This window comes from Botryllus schlosseri, chromosome 1 (assembly GCF_051294905.1).
Source record: "Botryllus schlosseri isolate E-star chromosome 1, Bs_hap1, whole genome shotgun sequence".
NCBI lineage: Eukaryota > Metazoa > Chordata > Ascidiacea > Stolidobranchia > Styelidae > Botryllus > Botryllus schlosseri.
Window position 1 is genome coordinate 22,985,359 of NC_137236.1, and position 20,805 is coordinate 23,006,163.

At 41.0% G+C, this 20,805-nt stretch overlaps 1 protein-coding gene and 1 long non-coding RNA gene across 4 annotated transcripts; both read right to left on the reverse strand.

Annotated features, from left to right (window-relative positions):
- Positions 1 to 2,416: 2,416 nt before the first annotated feature.
- Positions 2,417 to 6,850, reverse strand: LOC145445238 (uncharacterized). 3 transcript variants are annotated; one of them, XM_080323414.1, is made up of 9 exons: positions 6,713 to 6,850; positions 6,452 to 6,555; positions 5,982 to 6,145; positions 5,711 to 5,920; positions 5,575 to 5,649; positions 5,334 to 5,517; positions 4,873 to 5,018; positions 4,541 to 4,632; positions 2,417 to 2,563 (listed from the first exon to the last, which is right to left on the reverse strand). In XM_080323414.1, exons 3-6 carry the CDS (start codon positions 5,988 to 5,990, stop codon positions 5,395 to 5,397), a joined length of 417 nt encoding a protein of 138 aa, XP_080179540.1. In that variant the 5' UTR covers positions 5,991 to 6,145; positions 6,452 to 6,555; positions 6,713 to 6,850; the 3' UTR covers positions 2,417 to 2,563; positions 4,541 to 4,632; positions 4,873 to 5,018; positions 5,334 to 5,394. The 3 variants fall into 3 exon arrangements, with proteins under 3 accessions (XP_080179540.1, XP_080179531.1, XP_080179545.1); XM_080323405.1 differs by having other exon boundaries at positions 4,541 to 4,635; XM_080323419.1 differs by lacking the exon at positions 4,873 to 5,018 and having other exon boundaries at positions 4,541 to 4,635.
- A 9,584-nt stretch (positions 6,851 to 16,434) lies between these two features.
- Positions 16,435 to 19,570, reverse strand: LOC145434572 (uncharacterized). Its single transcript, XR_013913468.1, has 4 exons — positions 19,491 to 19,570; positions 19,162 to 19,242; positions 18,308 to 18,378; positions 16,435 to 16,648 (listed from the first exon to the last, which is right to left on the reverse strand). It is a non-coding gene; the product is annotated as an uncharacterized LOC145434572 (long non-coding RNA).
- Between the last annotated feature and the right edge of the window lie 1,235 nt (positions 19,571 to 20,805).

Sequence of the window (20,805 nt, forward strand, 5' to 3'; positions counted from 1 at the left end):
GAGTGAGTTATGGGGTTGGTGACAAATGATCTATGTTTTGGGGGCTGTGAAATAAATTTGGATCGACGTAAACATTTTTCTATATCACCTCGTACATTACCAAATCAACCTAATTTTTAATGTGAAGTGCAGGGCTTGTATCCGGGTGCCACATATTTTTAATTCTACACCATCCTCGAGTGGATTAATTTCAATCCAACTACAATATTTAGGTGGTGGGGGCCTGTGGTACCATAGCCAAATCAAGCAAAATAGTTTGACCAACTATTCACTTCACAACAGAAACACGCCTGCATATATAGAGGCTGCAAATAACAGTTACCTGTGGTTATGGTTGCATTTAAAACAAAAATATATTTAAAACAAATATGTTTAAAAGAAGGCCCTAATTTAAAACATGTTTTTTATTGTTTTTTTCTAATGTTATTTGAAGCCATAACGTCACGAACATTCAGTTGTGATGTCATAGTGGATTGACATTGAAAATATAGGGTAAAATTAGCTCCTTTGACGAAATATTTGTACTATTTCCGTTGAACCGACTCTTTTGTGGGTTCCAACCATCCCATATCGATATACGTCGGCTACATCGGGTGGTAATGAGAGCCCGACCGATATTGGATTTTTGGGCCGATGCCGATAAAACCGATATCTAACACCTTCACCGATAACACCGCTATATTCAGCAGATATTCAAATAAGATAGAATCTACTTCAAAAGTCGCATTTCCGAAACTGCAGAACATTTATATCAACAGCTTTACAGCCATTGTACTGGAACAGGAAATAAACTAGCAAGGCTGCATCTAGACACTTTGAATGTAAAAGTAATGAAATACAGCAATATTTTCAGTCTAGCGGTCAAGGACTGTAGGTTTATCACTTCCAGCCACCACGTTGTGACGTCACGAAAATAGACAATATTTTATCGCCTCCAATGGCCGATACCGATAACAATGCGCCTTTAGAATCCCCGCCGGTAGCACACTCTTTCAACACATAATCGGCAAGCTGCTGCTGTCGTGATCATTGAAGCCTAGCCGTTTAGACAATCAAGAGCTGTGATTATCTGGTTATTAGTTTTCTCTCCGTTCGATGGGATCAGTGGCACGCCCATTCTTGGGCAGCTACTTTCAAACGCTTTGCCCGAAACATTAACGGCTTTCATGTGAGCTTCTTTCTGGCTCATTGTTTTTTTTATCAATAATCTATAGATTGAGACACTAACACGGATCATTTTTAAAATTGTCCTAATTTTGGACAACCCTACTGCGCATACCCAAATTATGATTAGCGGTTCTGGCATATTTCTGGTATCATGGAAATCATTCATTCATTTCATAGCGATCGTAGCTATTGGAATGATACGTTCGCAAAGTCACGGACGTGTGACGTTTGCAAGATAACCTGCGAAATTCACGTAAGCTTCAATACTGCAAATCGATGTTTACTGTCTATACTAGACACTACTGAGTTCAAATCCATTTTTCGATGAATCCATTTTGACGACTGTACAGTACTGTATGACATTACTACATTACAGGTAAAATTTCATTACGATGATGTATATAACTGCATGAATGAATTAGGTTAACCACTTTACATCATATTTAATTCATTGCCTGAAAATGGTACCAGCGCCATTGCTGCAATTCTTCGTTGAAATTATGCCCTCCGCATCATTACAATTTAGCAAACAATGAATGGGTGAGTGTCTTGCTCATTACGTTGGATCAACACCAGCGGTTCTCAACCTTTTTGGACATGCGCCCCCCTTGACGATGGTAAAAAATGGCGCCCCTGACCCCCTACACTTATCGTCATGTCAAAAAGAGCACATCATCTAATACAGAGGAAGGCAACCTTTTTGCTATTCACGGCCGCATTTCGATTACTTATGTAGCCTAAGGTCGCATTCCAGGGCATAGCCATAATGAACTAACTGGACGCAAAATACCCGTGTTAATCTGTCCATATCAATTCCCGCTGAACTCCGGACTATTTTACTTTTCACAAAGGCCTATTGTACGCACAAAAATCGCGAGTGGTAATGATATAAATAGTTGCTGGAATTGCATATTGCATTTTTCAGACTTACGAATGAATTCCGTTAATCATAGTCCCAGCAAACACAGAATATATTGCAGATATATTTTGTATATGACTCAACTACTTCAAAATATATCTAGTCATATGTACTGTTTATATAAATCTGTCGACACATTTGCACATATATAGGACATCTTCAAAGATACCTGTATGACATCGTCATGATATCTTGCTTGACCCTAGATGAACCCTGACCCTAGGTGAACCCTGACCCTAGGTGACCCCTGAACCTGGTTGGGTACCTGGACCTGCCACATCCTGCACTGCCCTTATCAATGAAGACTGACTGATGATTTTACATATCATGCATGGCTTTGTTCGTGTATTAAATCAGCACAGAACTGCGCAATCACTTCAGCAAATATTGCTGCCTAAGCATAAGTTCGAAATCGTTGTCGGAATTGTCAGACTCTGTGATGACAGCCTTGCTCCTGTAATCTTCTTTATCGCCACCCTATAACATAAATGAGTAAATTACTACAATTGATTATTATCACTGTAGAACAGAAGTCGTTATGTGTTTGGTTTTGGGTAAAATGGGATGGTGATCTGAGTTACATTAACCAAAAGACCTCAAGCCCTCTTTCAAAAGCGACATGGCCTTTACTTTTACACTGAAGATATAATTAACACAGTTACGCTTTCAAGATGAGAAACCAGAACCTGAACGTGTTCAAGTTCAATAATGCCTGTCATTATAGAGAAGATTTTCATGCTATTGGCGTCATGAAGACGTGCTGCTGGGAACGGATTTCAAAACCTATCGTTTGGGCACGGGGTGAAGATTGCTCTTTACATTATCATTTTAATATTAATATGGTAATAGTTGCCTGTGAGAGGCTGATGTGATAATGATCGCTCATTCCATGTACGGCAGTGATTCCCAACCTGTGGTACGCGTACCACTGGTGGTACGCGAAGGTCCTTCAGGTGGTACGCGAGTAGATTCTGTTTTTTTTTCGACCGAAGGGAGTAATTAGTTCACGTGTGGTTGATTTCGAGTTTTTTTTTAAGCCGTCGTCGTCGTGGTAAGGTGCGTCCGTGGTCAGGTATAGCCTACGTCGAAGAAACGAAACCGACTTGTTGCACCCATGCAGGACTTCCATGCGGTGTGAGCAAACGTATGCCACCATAGTGTCCTATATGGTGTGGACACAAGCAAATCTCACGGCTCAGTGTAATTGGTCTACGTCACACTTTCCTTTTAGTCAAAGGCCACTTTTCGGGTATTTTTCACCGGCTTGCCGAGCGCTAAATTCGATAAAACGGGTATAAATGGAAAGCTGCTACTCTACTGATTCCAAAATTATAAATTTTATTCTGCTCATGGTCCTGGAACCCCCCAAAATCTGCTTCAAATTTTGCATTGTGATCGAGTTTTGACATTGTGACGCAACAATTCTGTCTGGCAAACCGAGAGTGTAGCTAACAGAATTGCTGCGTCACAATTCAACATGCTATCACAATGCAAAATTCGCGGCTGGTTTAGGGGGTTCTAGGACCATGAGCAGAATAAAATATATATTTTCGTAATCAGTACAGCAGCAGCTTTCCATTGATACCCGTTTTTTCCGAATTTAGCGCTCGTCAAGCCGGTCAAAAATGGCCGTAAAATTGCCTTTGACCAAATGGAAAGTGTGACGTAGATCAATTTCACTGAGCCGTGAGATTTGCTAGTGTCCGCATCCACACCATATAGGACACTATGATGGCACGCATCGGCCGGCTAGTGCAAAATAAGCAATGCAGCCATCGCATTAAATAAATAGACTTTTTGTTGTTATTTCAATATGCTGTTCTTCTTGTGATTGGAGTTGGAAAAACAATTCCATGAATCCCATCAAACCTGGCTGGTGATGCCTAGTTTAATAGAATTTGTTAACACCCCCAGCTTAGGTCAAATACCTGATTATGACGTCATAAATGGTGGATGTAGGTGGTACGCGAGCACTGCATAAAACTTCGAAATGGTACGTGGGCGGAAAAAGGTTGGGAACCACTGATGTACGGCATAGTAAATATATGCAGGGGTTCGCAAACTGGGGTCTGCGAGACAATTTTTATGACTTCGAAGTACCTTCCAAAAATTCACACGATCCAGAAATTTTCGAATATTTTAATTCCCAGAGTATAAAATTTTTTAGACAGGTTATTGTCTGAACCAAAATCGAAGTTGCTTAAAACTATTTTGTAAATCAACATGAAGTAGAGTTATTCAAATTAAATTTTATTCTCCCCGTGTGAGACAAATGCGACCCGCGGAGGGAGATTGTCAAAGACCTGTCTCGTAAATTTTCTCGTAAAGTTTGGGGACCACTGATATACAATGTTCTGAAGATGAGCGGTAAGAACAATTCACTTACAGTCCAATAATATCATAAAAGACACAACTGTCACACCACACAATCATCAAACTTAATAACAAAATTACCTTGCAAGATCCAGCAACAGTTAGAGATCTTGCAACCTGATCTTTAGTTCTTTTATCTGGGATCTCGAGGTCAGGATGAGCCGATCTGCATGCTTCTAAAAAGAGATATAATTAGATGAAGATATCCACTGTCCAGTCATGGTATATTATACATCAGCCATCAGACAACGAACAAAACTCATCAACAACTAGAGTACTAAAGTAGATAACTTTGCACATCAGTGACGACATATGACGTCAAACGATTAAAATGTTGAAAAATCGAGGCTTTGGCTCAACTTTTCTTTACGTTGATTACGTTCAATTTCCGTCAATAACCGTTGATAACTTACGTCTAATAGTCTTTTCAAGTGTCACTCTTGCTTTTTTGACCCTTAAGACCAGGATTTCCATATACTTTCTTTACTGCTATGCTGGTCATCATATTTTCGACAGTTTCCGGCAATGGTACACCCCGGAATGCCATTAAAGCGGCTACCTGTAACAACATTATATTAGTGGTACACAATACAGATGGTACTGCCTTGCATCAATGGTTTGCACCAGAATTAACAATGACATTTATGGGCATTCTAGATAAAACCATCCACACCATAAATTTCATGGTCACGCTCATCAAAGGCTTGGTTGACTTTGCGATTTCGCAATAAATCACATTGGCAATTCAATTTTGGATAATAGAACTAATTTCGAAAAGGACCCCTGCTGTGTCTGAAAATGATTCCTTGGTGTCGGCGGACACCCCTGATTTAGACTGTCAATCGCTTTGTTCGAATGAGAAACAAAATCATACCAGTTCAGACTTTGCCGTTGTTCAAAGGTGTTCCAGCTGTGACAAGGTTTCACAGGGATCTTCAATTATATCTTTCAGCAAAATTGGGGCACTCGATTGAGGTCTTTTGGAGTAATTGCCGATATGATGTCTGAGGAAATCCATCATCTGGTTTTGCTGCAACTTTATGTCTTTGATGCACAAGCTAAAAAGGATTCGATTACAAGGAAGTTGGATTGATCTTCATATGTGATAAACTTACCATTACTTTATGACAGGCCGCGTTGTTGATGGTCAAAATTTTGTAGTTCAGCGATGATTTCAAATGAAGGAGCATCTGAAAAACAGCGAGACTTTATTCTCAAATTCGAGAACGCATCAAAGTGCTAGGAACTTACTGCAGGACTTAGATCTCTGGCCGTTACATTCAATGATGGGATTATGCCATTCTTGAACACTCTTTTCGCTAATGATGGCAAACTTGCATTGCGAGCATCATTGATATCACTCCTGCTTGCCAGAATCATAAGATGACCGCATTCTTGAAATTGGCATGTCTTGTATCTGAATACTTGGATTACGTTTCTTCCTTGCAGGAAAAACATCATCTACAAATTATAAACGTTTTACATATATATATACCATATTGCACAGAATAAAAGGGTATACCTTGACCATCAGTTGACGCCGAACTATTCAAAAATTGTTTGTTCCGCTGACGTTTTCGTTTTGGCCGCTGCGCTTCATTTTCAGTCCAGACAATGACAAAGATGTGGGCAAGCCACTACTCTCCGCAACTTTTATTATATCACTAAAAGCTACCTTCCATACATCTAAAACAGATGAATAATGTAGATGGCAAGGTAGGCCCACTTGGAAAACAGTACGCTAATCTGAGTTTATAACTTACTGGATGAGCATTTCATCCGTCTCTTTTATACAGAGACCAATTGCGATTATCATATTATGGTTGCTTTTTGTTCTTGGCCTTACCGTGCTATTTGCATTCTTACGCAACCTATTATAGATACAAACAATTTCGCACAATTCACAATTCATAAGATATAAGCTATGGAATCAATGAGATCAATTCTACATCAGCAAATGATTGCTCGATTTATTGATCGACTAATACCCACCTATATTCATTTGCAGCAAATCCTTAAAGTAAGGTTTGAGTAAGTTGATATCCAGAAAATGTGCTCATGATAAGCCGCACGAGTTCTATAGTTTATTAGTTGATCTGAAATGAATCACAGGATTATATTCAGACATAGCCGCCTAGTTATGATGTGAACATCACATTACCAGAAAGACTAGACTAGTTCTACTTCTATGAAGTTATATCGTATTACCTCAAGTCCTTAACTATGATTATATAAGAAGCATATATAAATTACCTTGCACAGTGCAGTTTTCGGTATTCTTCTATAGAAATATGCTTGGATTAGCCTCAATTAACTGCGATTTCCCTGAATGCTACTAAAACCAAAACGACAACGATATCTGCACTGCAAGCCGCCATTATCAGAGCGCTTGGCCCCGTGGATATACTCAGCTATCGCAGCTATCGCAGCTATCACTTGTGGATATACTCAGCTATCACAGCTATCGCAGCTATCACCAAAAATCGCAGACATAGAGGTCATTTAAAGGTCACGTATCGTCTAGGGCGCAGCTATCAGCGCTGGAGCTTGTCTGGGATGAAATAGTGCGCAGCTATCATATCCGGAGCACGTCTTAGTTGAAATAGTGCGCAGCTATCAGATCCGGAGCACTTCCTGGTTGAAATAGTGCGCAGCTATCAGCTCCGGAGTACGTCCGGGTTGAAATAGTGCGCAGCTATCACTATCACTACTGTGGATATACTCAGCTATCACATCTATCACCAAAAATCGCAGACATACAGGTCATTTAAAGGTCATGTATCGTTTAGGGCGCAGCTATCAGCGCTGGAGCTCGTCTGGGTTGAAATAGTGCGCAGCTATCAGATCCGGAGCAGGTCCAGGTTGAAATAGTGCGCAGCTATCACATCCGGAGCAAGTCTGAGTGGAAATAGTGCGCAGCTATCAGCTCCGGAGTACGTCCGGGTTGAAATAGTGCGCAGCTATCACTACTGTGGATATACTCAGCTATCGCAGCTCCCGCAGCTATCACTTGTGGATATACTCAGCTATCACAGCTATCGCAGCTATCATCAAAAATCGCAGACATAGAGGTCATTTAAAGGTCACGTATCGTCTAGGGCGCAGCTATCAGCGCTGGAGCTTGTCTGGGATGAAATAGTGCGCAGCTATCATATCCGGAGCACGTCTGAGTTGAAATAGTGCGCAGCTATCAGATCCGGAGCACTTCCTGGTTGAAATAGTGCGCAGCTATCAGCTCCGGAGTACGTCCGGGTTGAAATAGTGCGCAGCTATCACTATCACTACTGTGGATATACTCAGCTTTCACAGCTATCACATCTATCACCAAAAATCGCAGACATACAGGTCATTTAAAGGTCATATATCGTTTAGGGCGCAGCTATCAGCGCTGGAGCTCGTCTGGGTTGAAATAGTGCGCAGCTATCAGCTCCGGAGCACGTCCGGGTTGAAATAGTGCGCAGCTATCAGCTCCGGAGCACGTCTGGGTTGAAATAGTGCGCAGCTATCAGCTCCGGAGCACGTCTGGGTTGAAATAGTGCGCAGCTATCAGCTCCGGAGCACGTCTGGGTTGAAATAGTGCGTAGCTATCAGCTCCGGAGCACGTCTGGGTTGAAATAGTGCGCAGCTATCAGTTCTGGAGCACGTCCTGGTTGAAATAGTGCGCAGCTATCAGATCTGGAGCAAGTCTGAGTTGAAATAGTGCGCAGCTATCAGATCTGGAGCAAGTCTGAGTTGAAGTAATGCGCAGCTATCAGATTTGGAGCAAGTCTGAGTTGAAATAGTGCGCAGCTATCAGATCTGGAGTACGTCCGAGTTGAAATGGTGCGCAGCTATCAGCTCCGGAGCACGTCAGGGTTGAAATAGTGCGCAGCTATCAGTTCAGGAGCACGTCCTGGTTGAAATAGTGCGCAGCTATCAGGTCTGGAGCAAGTCCGAGTTGAAATAGTGCGCAGCTATCAGCTCCGGAGTTCGTCTGAGTTGAAATAAAGCGCAGCTATCAGCTCCGGAGCACTTCCGGATTCAGATTCATTCATTACACGGCATGCCAGGACTATCTTCGTGATTTTCAGTGTACGGGCGGTGAACAGATATTCTGACATCCACACGGGATCAAAAAAATCGTTACTTTGTATTAAAAGCTCTGCTTACGAATAATTATGCAGCTGTAAATACATATTTGTTATAATATTGACTAACACCTGTGCGATTCCGTCACACATTTTTGGAGGTGACTCGAGTTAAGTCGAGTCAAGTCAAGTCACAAGCAAGTCAAATTGAATTTTCGAAGTATGAGAGATGATTCAAAGTCAGTACATTTTGGTAGCTGTGTGAAAGACTGATTAATTTGCTATTTATCTTGAATCAAATAACCAATATGAAGTTAAATATACATGCAAAAAGGCGTTGTATCGCTTACACACACGTAGAACTGCTAATAAAACACGTGATAAATATAGAACCGAATACAGAGATAGGTTAAAACAAATTTATATGCATGGTACTTGAAAATGCGACCAGAAACTATTAAAAGTAAGAAAAATTAGTATATTATAAATGCGAACCATTCGATATCACCAAACATGGTTATGGAAAGTGGGTTTAAAATGACTTTAAATGGAAAATGAGCAGTCAACACAATCACTTGGACTTGGACTCGAGTCATAATACCATGACTCGGACTCGAACCTCTGCTCGATGACTTGGACTCGGACTTGACTCGGTGGCTGCGCACTATTTCAACTCAGAATTGCTCCGGATCTGATAGGTGCGCACTATTTCAACCTGGACGTGCTCCGGATCTGACAGCTGCGCACTATTTCAACTCAGCCTTGCTCCGGATCTGATAGCTGCGCCCTAAACGATACGTGACCTTTAAATGACCTGTATATATGCGATTTTTGGTGATAGCTGCGATAGCTGAGTATATATCCACAGTAGTGATAGCTGCGCGGTATTTCAACCCGGACGTGCTCTTGAGCTGATAGCTGCGCTCTATTTCAACTCAGCCTTGCTCCGGATCTGATAGCTGCGCACTATTTTAACTCAGACGTGCTCCGAATCTGATAGCTGCGCACTATTTGAACCCGGACTACCTCTGGAGCCGATAGTTGCGCATAATTCGAGTCCACATGTGCTCCGGAGATGATAGCTGCGCACTATTTGCATCCGGACTTGCTCCGGATCTGATAGCTGCGCGCTATTTCAACCCGGACGTGCTCCGAAGCTGATAGCTGCGCACTATTTCAACTCAGACTTGCTCCGGATCTGATAGCTGCGCGCTATTTCAACCTGGACGTGCTCCGGATCAGATAGCTGCGTGCTTCAATCAACCCGGACGTGCTCCAGAACTGATAGCTGCGCACTATTTCAACCCAGACGTGCTCCGGAGCTGATAGCTGCGCACTATTTCAACCCAGACTTGCTCCAGATCTGATAGCTGCGCACTATTTCAACCAGGACGTGCTCCGGAACTGATAGCTGCGCACTATTTCAACCCAGACGTGCTCCGGAGCTGATAGCTGTGCACTATTTCAACCCAGACTTGCTCCAGATCTGATAGCTGCGCACTATTTCAACCAGGACGTGCTCCAGAACTGATAGCTGCGCACTATTTCAACCCAGACGTGCTCCGGAGCTGATAGCTGCGCACTATTTCAACCCAGACTTGCTCCAGATCTGATAGCTGCGCACTATTTCAACCAGGACGTGCTCCAGAACTGATAGCTGCGCACTATTTCAACCCAGACAAGCTCCAGCGCTGATAGCTGCGCCCTAAACGATACATGACCTTTAAATGACCTGTATGTCTGCGATTTTTGGTGATAGATGTGATAGCTGTGATAGCTGAGTATACCCACAGTAGTGATAGTGATAGCTGCGCACTATTCCAACCCGGACGTACTCCGGAGCTGATAGCTGCGCACTATTTCAACCAGGACGTGCTCCAGAACTGATAGCTGCGCACTATTTCAACCCAGACGTGCTCCGGAGCTGATAGCTGCGCACTATTTCAACCCAGACGTGCTCCGGAGCTGATAGCTGCGCACTATTTCAACCCAGATTTCATACCAGATTTTCTTCTAACTTGTCTCGGTCTGTGCAACACCACTCTACCAGTCTAGTGCAAAATTCAATCAGTTTTATTGGTGTCAATGTTTGGAATAAGCTGCCACCTAATCTCCGCAATTTAGACTCTTGTGCTTTTAAAAAACAATGTTTTCAATCTCTTATCTCTAACTACCGCTAAATTGTATTTGCGTTGTATTTCAAATTGGTCCATGATACTGTGTCTTATTTTCCCTTTCGTTCGTTAGTTTATTTTAATTTTTTTTTCATTAGTTATCGACTGTGAAAATTGCTCCTGTCCCGGGTGGCTCGGCTCTGAAGACTTTGTCATATCGAGCCTCCCGTCTACCTTGCATGTCGCATTTCACTGTAACATTTTTGTAGTGTTATGTTGATATGTAATGTATACGAATAAAGATTCTCTCTCTCTCTCTCTCTATTTCAACCAGGAAGTGCTCCGAATCTGATAGCTGCGCACTATTTCCACTCAGACTTGCTCCGGATCTGATAGCTGCGCACTATTTCAACTCAGACGTGCTCCGGATATGATAGCTGCGCACTACTTCATCCCAGACAAGCTCCAGCGCTGATAGCTGCGCCCTAGACGATGCGTGACCTTTAAATGACCTCTATGTCTGCGATTTTTGGTGATAGCTGCGATAGCTGTGATAGCTGAGTATATCCACAAGTGATAGCTGCGATAGCTGCGGGAGCTGCGATAGCTGCGATAGCTGAGTATATCCACGGGGCCGAGTGCTTCTGTCTTTTGTCTGGCGGTTTGAAACCTGCGCGCCGAAACGGGCGTTCGCGTGAGGAGAAAGTGCCTTAAGCCAGTGAGTCACTCGGCTACGACGGCTAGACGGCTACACTACGGAGTACGGATGAGCAGCCGGATGGTTTTCAGCGTAGCCGGAGTAGATCCGGATTCTGAATTTGCTTTGACAGTCGGATTGTAGCAGGATTTTTCTATTGAACTATCAAATAGTATAGCCTTATTTTGGCAGCAGTTTTTCGGATTACCCAGAATTCATAAGACTTTCAAATTGCCGCCTGAAGCCGTAATGGATTCGGATTCCAAAATTTGGAATGGCCAAGAATCAAAATATCTGCAAAATCACGCGAAAGCGGCGTGTGACAAAAGGAAAAACATTCGATCATAGCAATTTACAACGATGTAAATTGCTATGATTAGATAGTGGCAATTATGGTGACACATCACCCCATAAGAGTAAGACATCAATAAAATTGATAGTATAGATAAATTATACCATAAAATGAAACAATAATCGAATTTGATTCATCACAAATATATTTTCGGCATTTTGACGAAATTTGTTGGATAAGAAAAAGATGTACTCAAGATACGTTTCCGTACAAGATATGCACAAACACAATTTTGAGATAATTAGGATAACAAAAAGATATCCGAACATGTCCGAAATATATCTCGTGTTTGCTGGGGTAGCAGTATCACATATAATACTATCAAATTTTTACCTTTTCTCCGCCCATGTGATCAGATTCACCGGTAGGGTTCATGAAGGGAGTGCATTCGAAAATTTAAGGTAAGTTATAAATGATAATGCATCTTCTGGTGGGCCAATTGTTATTAGTCATTTCGTTGTATGCTGTTATTTCTTGACCCCCCATCAGGATTGTCGATTGTATCGGTAGTGGAAATAGTTGAAATATATTGAAATCGCCTAAATGTACCATCAACAAATTTCTTTCGCGAGGAGCACACGATTCCGATTTCAGCTCAGAGTGAGAAGGGTGCTACTCAATCAAAATTGAAAAATGAATTTATATTGAATTGCGCGGAGCGAAAAGAAAATTTCAAGATTAATTAAAATCTCTTAAAAGATTTAGGAGTGATTTCGTAGTTCCCATTTGCATGTCTACAACCGCCAACACATACTATTTGAATTAGGTGTCGAAGGCCGCACAAATTCCCTTCTACGACCGCAGGTTGCTCATCCCTGAGCTAGTAGTATACATATGGTACGTCTTACGCCAAGTTTAAATCCGCATTCCCGTTGTTGAGTCTTTAACATTTCTAACAAATTCCACAAAAATTGTTTGGAAATAGCAAAAAACATTGAACAGGACATCAATTTATTTCAAGGTAGGTTGCACTGAGACTAATCCTAATGCTGGTAGTGACCACAGAGAGCCTGGCGTTGCTCTGTACTGCGATGCTAAATTTGATCAGTTCTGTCTTAGGCAGTGCAGTTCGCCAGCTATTACCAACAGCTATCCAGCGCACGGAGCTTTAGGCTACTGCCGAAGTTAGAATTATTGAATGACTTACACGTGGGAATTGCTCTAGATCAGTGGTTCTGAACCTTTTTTCCTCCAGCGCCCACTTTAAAAAATTATCGTGCTCCGGTGCCCCCCACCTCATATTGTAAAGACTGTAATAAATACATTCGGTAAGAGGGAGGGGCGTAACAGCACTTCGGCAGTCCCCTCAAAACGATTTTCTTGCGTACCCATAGCGTGATAAACCAATGAACCAACTTCTGAGGGCTTCGCCCGTTACGTAATTTCGATGGTCAACAAAGTTTGTGTGGCGTGGTCTCCCTAGGCGCCATAATGAATGCATGAATGAATAAATAGGGGGTAATTGCATATATTTCGCTATCAACTTTTTATCTTTTCAGCCCACGTAATCAGATTTACCAACAGCGCTGAGTGAGCTGTTGTATTGGAAAATGAAGGCCACAAAACTAATAATCGAACCTATTCGGGCGTGCCCGTTGGTACAATTCAATTCGTTGCGTGTTATTATTTTGTTACCTCTTGTCCGTTATATAGTCACAGGATATTGAAACGCATAAACGTATTAAACCAAAGTAAGAACACGAATCAAAATCGGTATTTCTTCACTGGCAAATAATTTTCTCTGATGGGGCGCAGATTGCGACGACATGATAATTCGGCACGAGCGATTCAAGCACCTATGGACAATTAGACTTATATTCATCGAAGTTTACTGTCAACATAACGGCAATCCTCTTTGGCGAAGATTTTCTCGCTGACGATCTTTTTTACACACTTCTCGGAGTCCCGTATTGGCCGGAGTCTTCGTGCATCATGGCCTGGCAATGGCTGACGCCGAAATGCCTATTTTTATTTTCTATAATTATGCATATTCTTCCCTGTGGGAGTCGTCAAAACATGATGTGTAGGGGAGATGTGGTACCGATGGATCACTGGGACCGAAAATACTTTAAAAATTCTCTATGATAATTCCATGATTACACTCCGTGAACTTGTCTACAATTGCATGCTGGCAAAATCTTTCCTCACATACAAAAAATTTCGACGTGCGCGAGCTATGGGGTCTCTGACAGATGTTTTCAGTTTTGGGGGGTGTAAACTGAATTTCGATCGACGCATACATTTGTCTTTGTACCCTTCGACACGAACAAACCAGCAATCATTTTTAATGCGAAGTGTAGGGCTTATATCAGGCTATATAATACCACCTATTATTTTATTCAATAACTTCCTTGAGTATAATTTTTTTCGATTCATGTGTAAAATTCGTAGGTTGGGGACCGATGATACAATAGCCAAATCAAGCAAAATATTCAAGCATACTAATCATGCAACAACTGAAACATGCCTACGTACAGAAACTCTTTATGTAATAATTGCATATGATGTTTGATCGCTATAACGAGATATTTGGAAGTCACAATGTCGATTTTCGGGCAATCTGTATCTACCCTCAAATTTATAAATTCGAGCCTAAACGAAACGTGATTTTGTGGCAACATTTGAGTTAATATATATTCTATTTTTTGACGGTTGCGACCAAGCATTCTTCTTTGGCTTGCTGTAGCTTCGATTATAATACTGAGCAAGAAAAATTGACACATCTGAGTTTTTGAGAGTATGTCTCATAGGTCCGCGGCTCGTGTGCCACTGGACCCACTGGATGGGGACCGATGATACGTTCGAGCAACAAATTTTGAACGTCCATAAATATTTTTTGAAAAGACGGATATTCCTGTATATGTGTGCGATAGGTAGAGCTTGTATCAAAGTGTTGGGCCAGCAAAAGATTCGCTGTTTTTGGCTGAACATTTTGGGCCCAGCGATCATTTTTCAATTTTTGATCCATCGGTACCACATCTCCCCTAATTATTGTTCATTCACCGAAATATTTGATGGCACCCTTCGAGCTCACCGATTGGGGGTTTGGGTTGCAGCAGTATCGGTCCTGGTAAGGGGTCAAAGTCCAGTCGTTCTTTTCGGAACTTTGGTATATTGGAAATATTTCGCGCTTTAATCGCGATCGAGGACCATTCGAGTACAATAAACCATAAAATATTTGTGTGTGGTATATATAGTCAGGATCAAATCAAGGTTGTTATAACCAAATATCGGGCACGGTCTCATACTCTGTGGTTCAAGCCATCCCGAATTCACATCAGCGATTGGCAATATGGGGAAATTAATGGTGTTGGATTTTGTCTTAGTGCTTTGTGTAACTACAAGTAAGTCAACTGAGAATGGGATGCATATATCTGCTCACACTGAATTTAGTACTGTACCTAGTTGTTAATTTTAACATGAATGTATTCCAAACAAAGCAACTCATATTATATACTATAACGTTATATATACTATAACGTTCATGTGAGGTTGTGAACCTCAACACTAGATAGTATCATCTTTTATGATACGATGAAGAAATATTCTGACGATTTAATTTTGTAGCTCTCAAATACAAGTATAATTGATTATTCATTTTGTGCACAAAGCTTAAAAACTTATTTCATGTACACGAGGGCGCTCAAACTCTCAAAAGTGATCTACAGTGCCTCCTCATTCGATTTTCACACGCTGTACGCTGCGGGATATATTACCTAATGCGAAAAGTTTTGTTGAAAATAACCCTAGCAAAGGTGACGGCAGTGTTTTAAGGGGAAATTGGCGATCTAAAAGTACGCGCAATTCGCTAATAACCCACTACATTTATGAAAACATATGTAGCAAACATCGCCGCGTAGCGAGACCAAAAATTTCGGGATTTGACATGTTCTGTGGAATGCTTATTTGCTCTGAATACTCAATAAGGATATGTCATACTACCGCATTATCTAATGCGAAGCCATTTTCTTCAGCAACCCCTATATCGCCCCCCCTGAGCCCAGCGCCCCCATATCGCCCTCCCTGAGCCCAGCGCCCCCATATCGCCCCACCTGAGCCCAGCGCCCCCCATATCGCCCCTGAGCATTATCATCCCCGTCAAAATCGACAGTGTCCCTTGGGGGGGGGGTTGAGGCACTGGGGCAAGGTTAAGAAACACTGCTCTAGATCTGCAAAGAATATCGAAAATTTGCTCAAATGGAGTTGAAATCAGCCTATCCTCCATTGAGCGCGACTGCTGGAGTTTGAATTTGGCGAGCTTTCTTGAATACGAAATAAGTTTCATCTTCAACAATCGTCTTCTCAGAATGGTTGTGAAACACATATTTTAGTCAGAATTCATAGAGACTTTGTCAATTTCTCGCGACCCCCCTGAGAGCCTTCCGCGCCCCCAAGGTTGAGAACCACTGATCAACACTGTACTGGATCCTCGCCCATAACAACGAATCACTGAAATTTGCTCGCTGTAAACACGTCCTCCCATCATTGTTCGTTCACCTACAGAATCCATTCATATTAACTGTAAATATTGGTAGAGTTGTGGTGACATATAGTTGTCGTAAGAGAGGCGGTGCTGATGCGCCTATTTTGCCTACAAATAAACATATTATAAAAAAGGAGTTTGAATCAGCTTCGGTTAATGCATGGGTGTGAATTCAATGTCTCGAGTTATATTCAATGGCTCGAATTTAAGCTGTACAGATCGGAAAACTGATTTCCGTCGACTCGAGGCAAATATCCGCATCTGAACTCAGCCATGCAATACCGAACACGACAAAAGTCTATTTACAACATTTGGATAAAAACGAGAAGTCCACAATGTAATACCGCCAACCTGTTTATCGTTAAGAAATCTGAATATACAATACAACGAAATCATCTTTGCAGCATTTTTAAATCTCATCATTTTCCATTGGATTGTCACAGTCACATAGTATATGCCTCTTTTCCACCTTACACCTGTGAATGAAATTTGATTTGATTTTTTACTTCAGCAGACATTATGGTACAAATTTGATCTCATTTGTTGGAAAAATATAGCTGTAAATTAGAAATTTGAGGATTTAATCAATGCAGCTCGCGACCCATACTATTATCATCGGAGCTTTCACGCCCCTCACGAATAATATGATAGATAGGGCAGAATAAAAAGTGCCCTATGCAGCTGTGAAGATATCGTTTCAACATTGACTCGGATTCCCGATTTTCTCGTTGCACGCGCGGCATCACAGTGTATAAACTTCAATCCGGACTCCAGTCCACTTCTGCGTTAACATCAGTCGCTGCTAGGTTGGTATTCGCCAATAGATACAGAAAAGGGATTCCGTATCTGATATTCAAGTGAAATGAATAGGCTATACCTGTGCAGGATTATGTAACCTTCAGATAATGTAAGCTACGTGCAGTCGTGGGCCACAGAAATTCTTCCTAACCTCCGATACACGAAATGGCCCGAGAAATAATAATTAGGCACGGCATTCGATTAATCGACTTGGAGCAATGACTCCCCAGTATAATACTACTGGGACTATTACTATGGGACCAAGATGTACTCTGTTTTCTATCGAAATTCTCAAGAAGCACGTAACGATTATTATTGGCTTGTTTTCCTAATTGTTATGAAATATCCGTGGCGGGCTGCGAAGTCAATACATGTGAAACGTCTTAAGCATATATCCCCATCGTATAGTTCGTGGTCGATACTAATTAGGGTTGCCATATTTAAGAATCGGGAAAGGATGACACTTGAACCAAATCAGTCAAGTTACTTGATCAAACTGAAAACAGCGGATTACGCTATTTTTGCTGTAAAATATGGTGGATTGACTAAAAAAGGTCGCCAGATTCGTTTGACTCCCGATTTACATACTTTTTACTTGAAATGAATGGCGTTGACTAAAAACGGTCGTCGCTTTCGATCGAACCACTAATTTCCCGTTTGGCGTCATTTATGCCCATTTTCACTCGAATCTCTCCATTATCTTAGCTGTTAAAACCTGTAAAGGTGGGCGAATTGCTAAAAAGGAGAACATTTAAAAAAAAAACCAAAATGGATAACGATGTATTTCGTTCTGATGCCATTTTGCACTGTGCAGTGTGCGGGAATGAATTGATGATTAAAAAAAACTGCAAACGATTATCTGGAATATATTTTATATATTATATTATCATCCAAACGGCAAGTATCAATTTCAACAACAGAAAGATCTGAGATCGACCCATGAAATTAAATTTCATATTATTACTGTTGGTAAACATTTATTCAAATAGTCCAAGTTGAACTTCAATACCTTCATGGTATAATGTGTACCATTGTGCAGTGTGCTTTGGGATACTTGATGTACTTGACTATAGTGTCGATCTCATTGCTAATCCAGATACATGTTTACTTAGGGTCCCACGTTTTTCCTCGAACAATTTGTTATCCAGTATTTAATCATAGTTTCGAAAAACACGACAGGGATATATGCGCGAGCCTGTTATCAACAATCCCCACCTGCTACCTGGGTCATTTTGATATCCTACCGACATTTTAACACTCGAGTTATGTTTCGAAACGCATCAAACTCTTGAAAGCTTTGGATTGCTTACACGGGAATTTAAATAAATGATACTTACGTGTTTGAAGGAATAGGAGTCGGTTTCCTTCAATCCGCTTGGCGGCGGACGTAAGACGTATAGGGCGTTCCCTAAATATACATAATAATCGCTATTATATAGAAAATTCGACAGGGCAATTGGTTTTTGAAGTGAATCGCGATCAACGGATGATATGGAAATTATTGAGACAAGAAATCAAATTGCATATTCACGTCCACGCAGTTTTGTAACTATGATTAGCTGATATCTTTCGAAGAGACTAGCCTTCACGATTTTCGGTAGGTAGCCAACATTTCCCATTGTCGAGGCACATGCGCTTTTAAACCGGTGTCTTAAAATCATCTCTCAGACCTACCGTATTTTGATCGTGCAGTCAAACATGTAATAAGTGAGAAGGTACTGTCGTAGTCTGCCATATTGTGTCTGTACCATTTATCAAATGGCCTGTTTCAACGCATAATATCATAACATTGGAAAATTTCATTTTTGATATTTTGGTGCTTCTAAACAGCGAACGGTACTTACACGCTCCCCAAGTTTGTGATTTAACACGGCACTGCTATTTGCACTTACCGTATTATTACGAATTTGTAACGGTACAACATTTCACACTATTATGAATTTTCAACATAACATATCACATGTGAAAGGGTTTGGATCAAGGTATGGTATTACATCAATGCAAGAAACTATAGCATTCAAACCACGATATCATCAGCTATTTGTGCGTCTGAATGAAACAAATACACCCATATGTTATAACGTAAATAACATGTGAATATTAAAGGTATTTTGCTACTATTCCAATGGTAACTATATATACCCTTAATTTATATGTTAGAACTAAGTTGTATGTGCAAAGGAAGGCTAACCTTCAAAGATTGTCGTCAATGCCATAATCACGGAGATCAAAACGATTTTACCAAGTAAGCGACTCTGCATCTTGATTCGATCTGCAAAATTCACTGGAATCCGTGAGCCGTCACATATTACATAATATCACTCAGCAGTCATACTAATCAAATATTTTCAAGTAAGACAAAGGCCATCCAGATTTAATAGCTTCAGACCAGACCCAAAGCCATTCGTTTACTAATACTTCGCAGATTACGACATAATCATAGCTGATTGCGCCCAAAATTTGTCAAAATCCGGCTTGAAAGCAGTGAATGGCCTACAGGCGAGATAAATTTTAACATACCTGTGCGTTTGGATTGGTCGACTAGAAGAATGTATCTGTGATACGATGCAAAGTAGCATATATTAGCCGCGGTAGGAAACGATCGAATAGTTCGATATCACAGATGAAATACATAAATATTGTGTTACACAACGATACTTCGTCACGCATTCAGCGCGGTGAGGCATCGATAGAATAGTATTGCTTTGCAACATCCCGGCAGGACGTGCCTGTTTACGGTGATATTTGTGCATTTTGTTGGAACTGCTCGTAGCTGATCTCTGCGCTATGATCGTATCTCGTACTTCATGCAAGATGAAATTGAATATGTTCTTCTTCAACCTTTCCGAAATTACATACACCGCATTTGGAAGATCTATTCTTATACCTCCCTATTTCGTGGGTTTATCAATGGAAACTCATGTGAATTATGTCGCGGATGGGTTGTGAATGAACGGCCTATAGCAGCATGATAGCTTCACCGGGTACTCCGCAGCCATATTAGCATCCCTCTTCTGAAGAGTAAATTTGCGTGATCATACACTCTAAATTTTAATGCGTGCAGAGGAACGCAAATTTACACGCCAAATCCGGTTTTTTTTTAACTACCACAGAACGTGCTGGAGCCGATGTGTGCCGGGCTATCCTGTGTTTAGTGGTGGTGTGTTCATGCTGACTCGTGCAGAGCTCGAAATTAATACCAGCCATCCATGAATTTTTACTCAGCTTAGGCTCAAAAAATATTTTATTGCATGGAAAGATGAATACAGAACATTCATTTGCAGACGAAAATGTGTGAATTTCTAGCTTGCACAATTGAAAAATTTAAGCTTTCCCAAATAGAAATAAGAACTACAGCTACAAAGTAATCACAAATTATATTCTAATTAGAGCAAAGAAGCATTTCACAAATTGGTGTAAAATTAGAATTATAGCGACACAGTTGCAACCACAAATTACATTTGAATCAGAGCAAAGAAACATTTCACAAATTGGGATAGAATTACAATCCAGGCGACACAGTTGTTTTCACAAATCAGATTCTAATTAGAGCAAAGAAACATTTCACAAATTGGAGTAGAATTAGAATCCTAGCGACACGGTTGTTTTCACAAATTAGATTCTAATTAGAGCAAAGAAGCATTTCACAAAGTGGTGTAGAATTAGAATTATAGCGACACAGTTGTTATCACAAATTAGATTTTAATTGGAGCAAAGCAGCATTTCACACATTGGTGAAGAATTAGAATTATAGCGACACAGTTGCAACCACAAATTACATTTGAATCAGAGCAAAGAAACATTTCACAAATTGGGATAGAATTACAATCCTGGC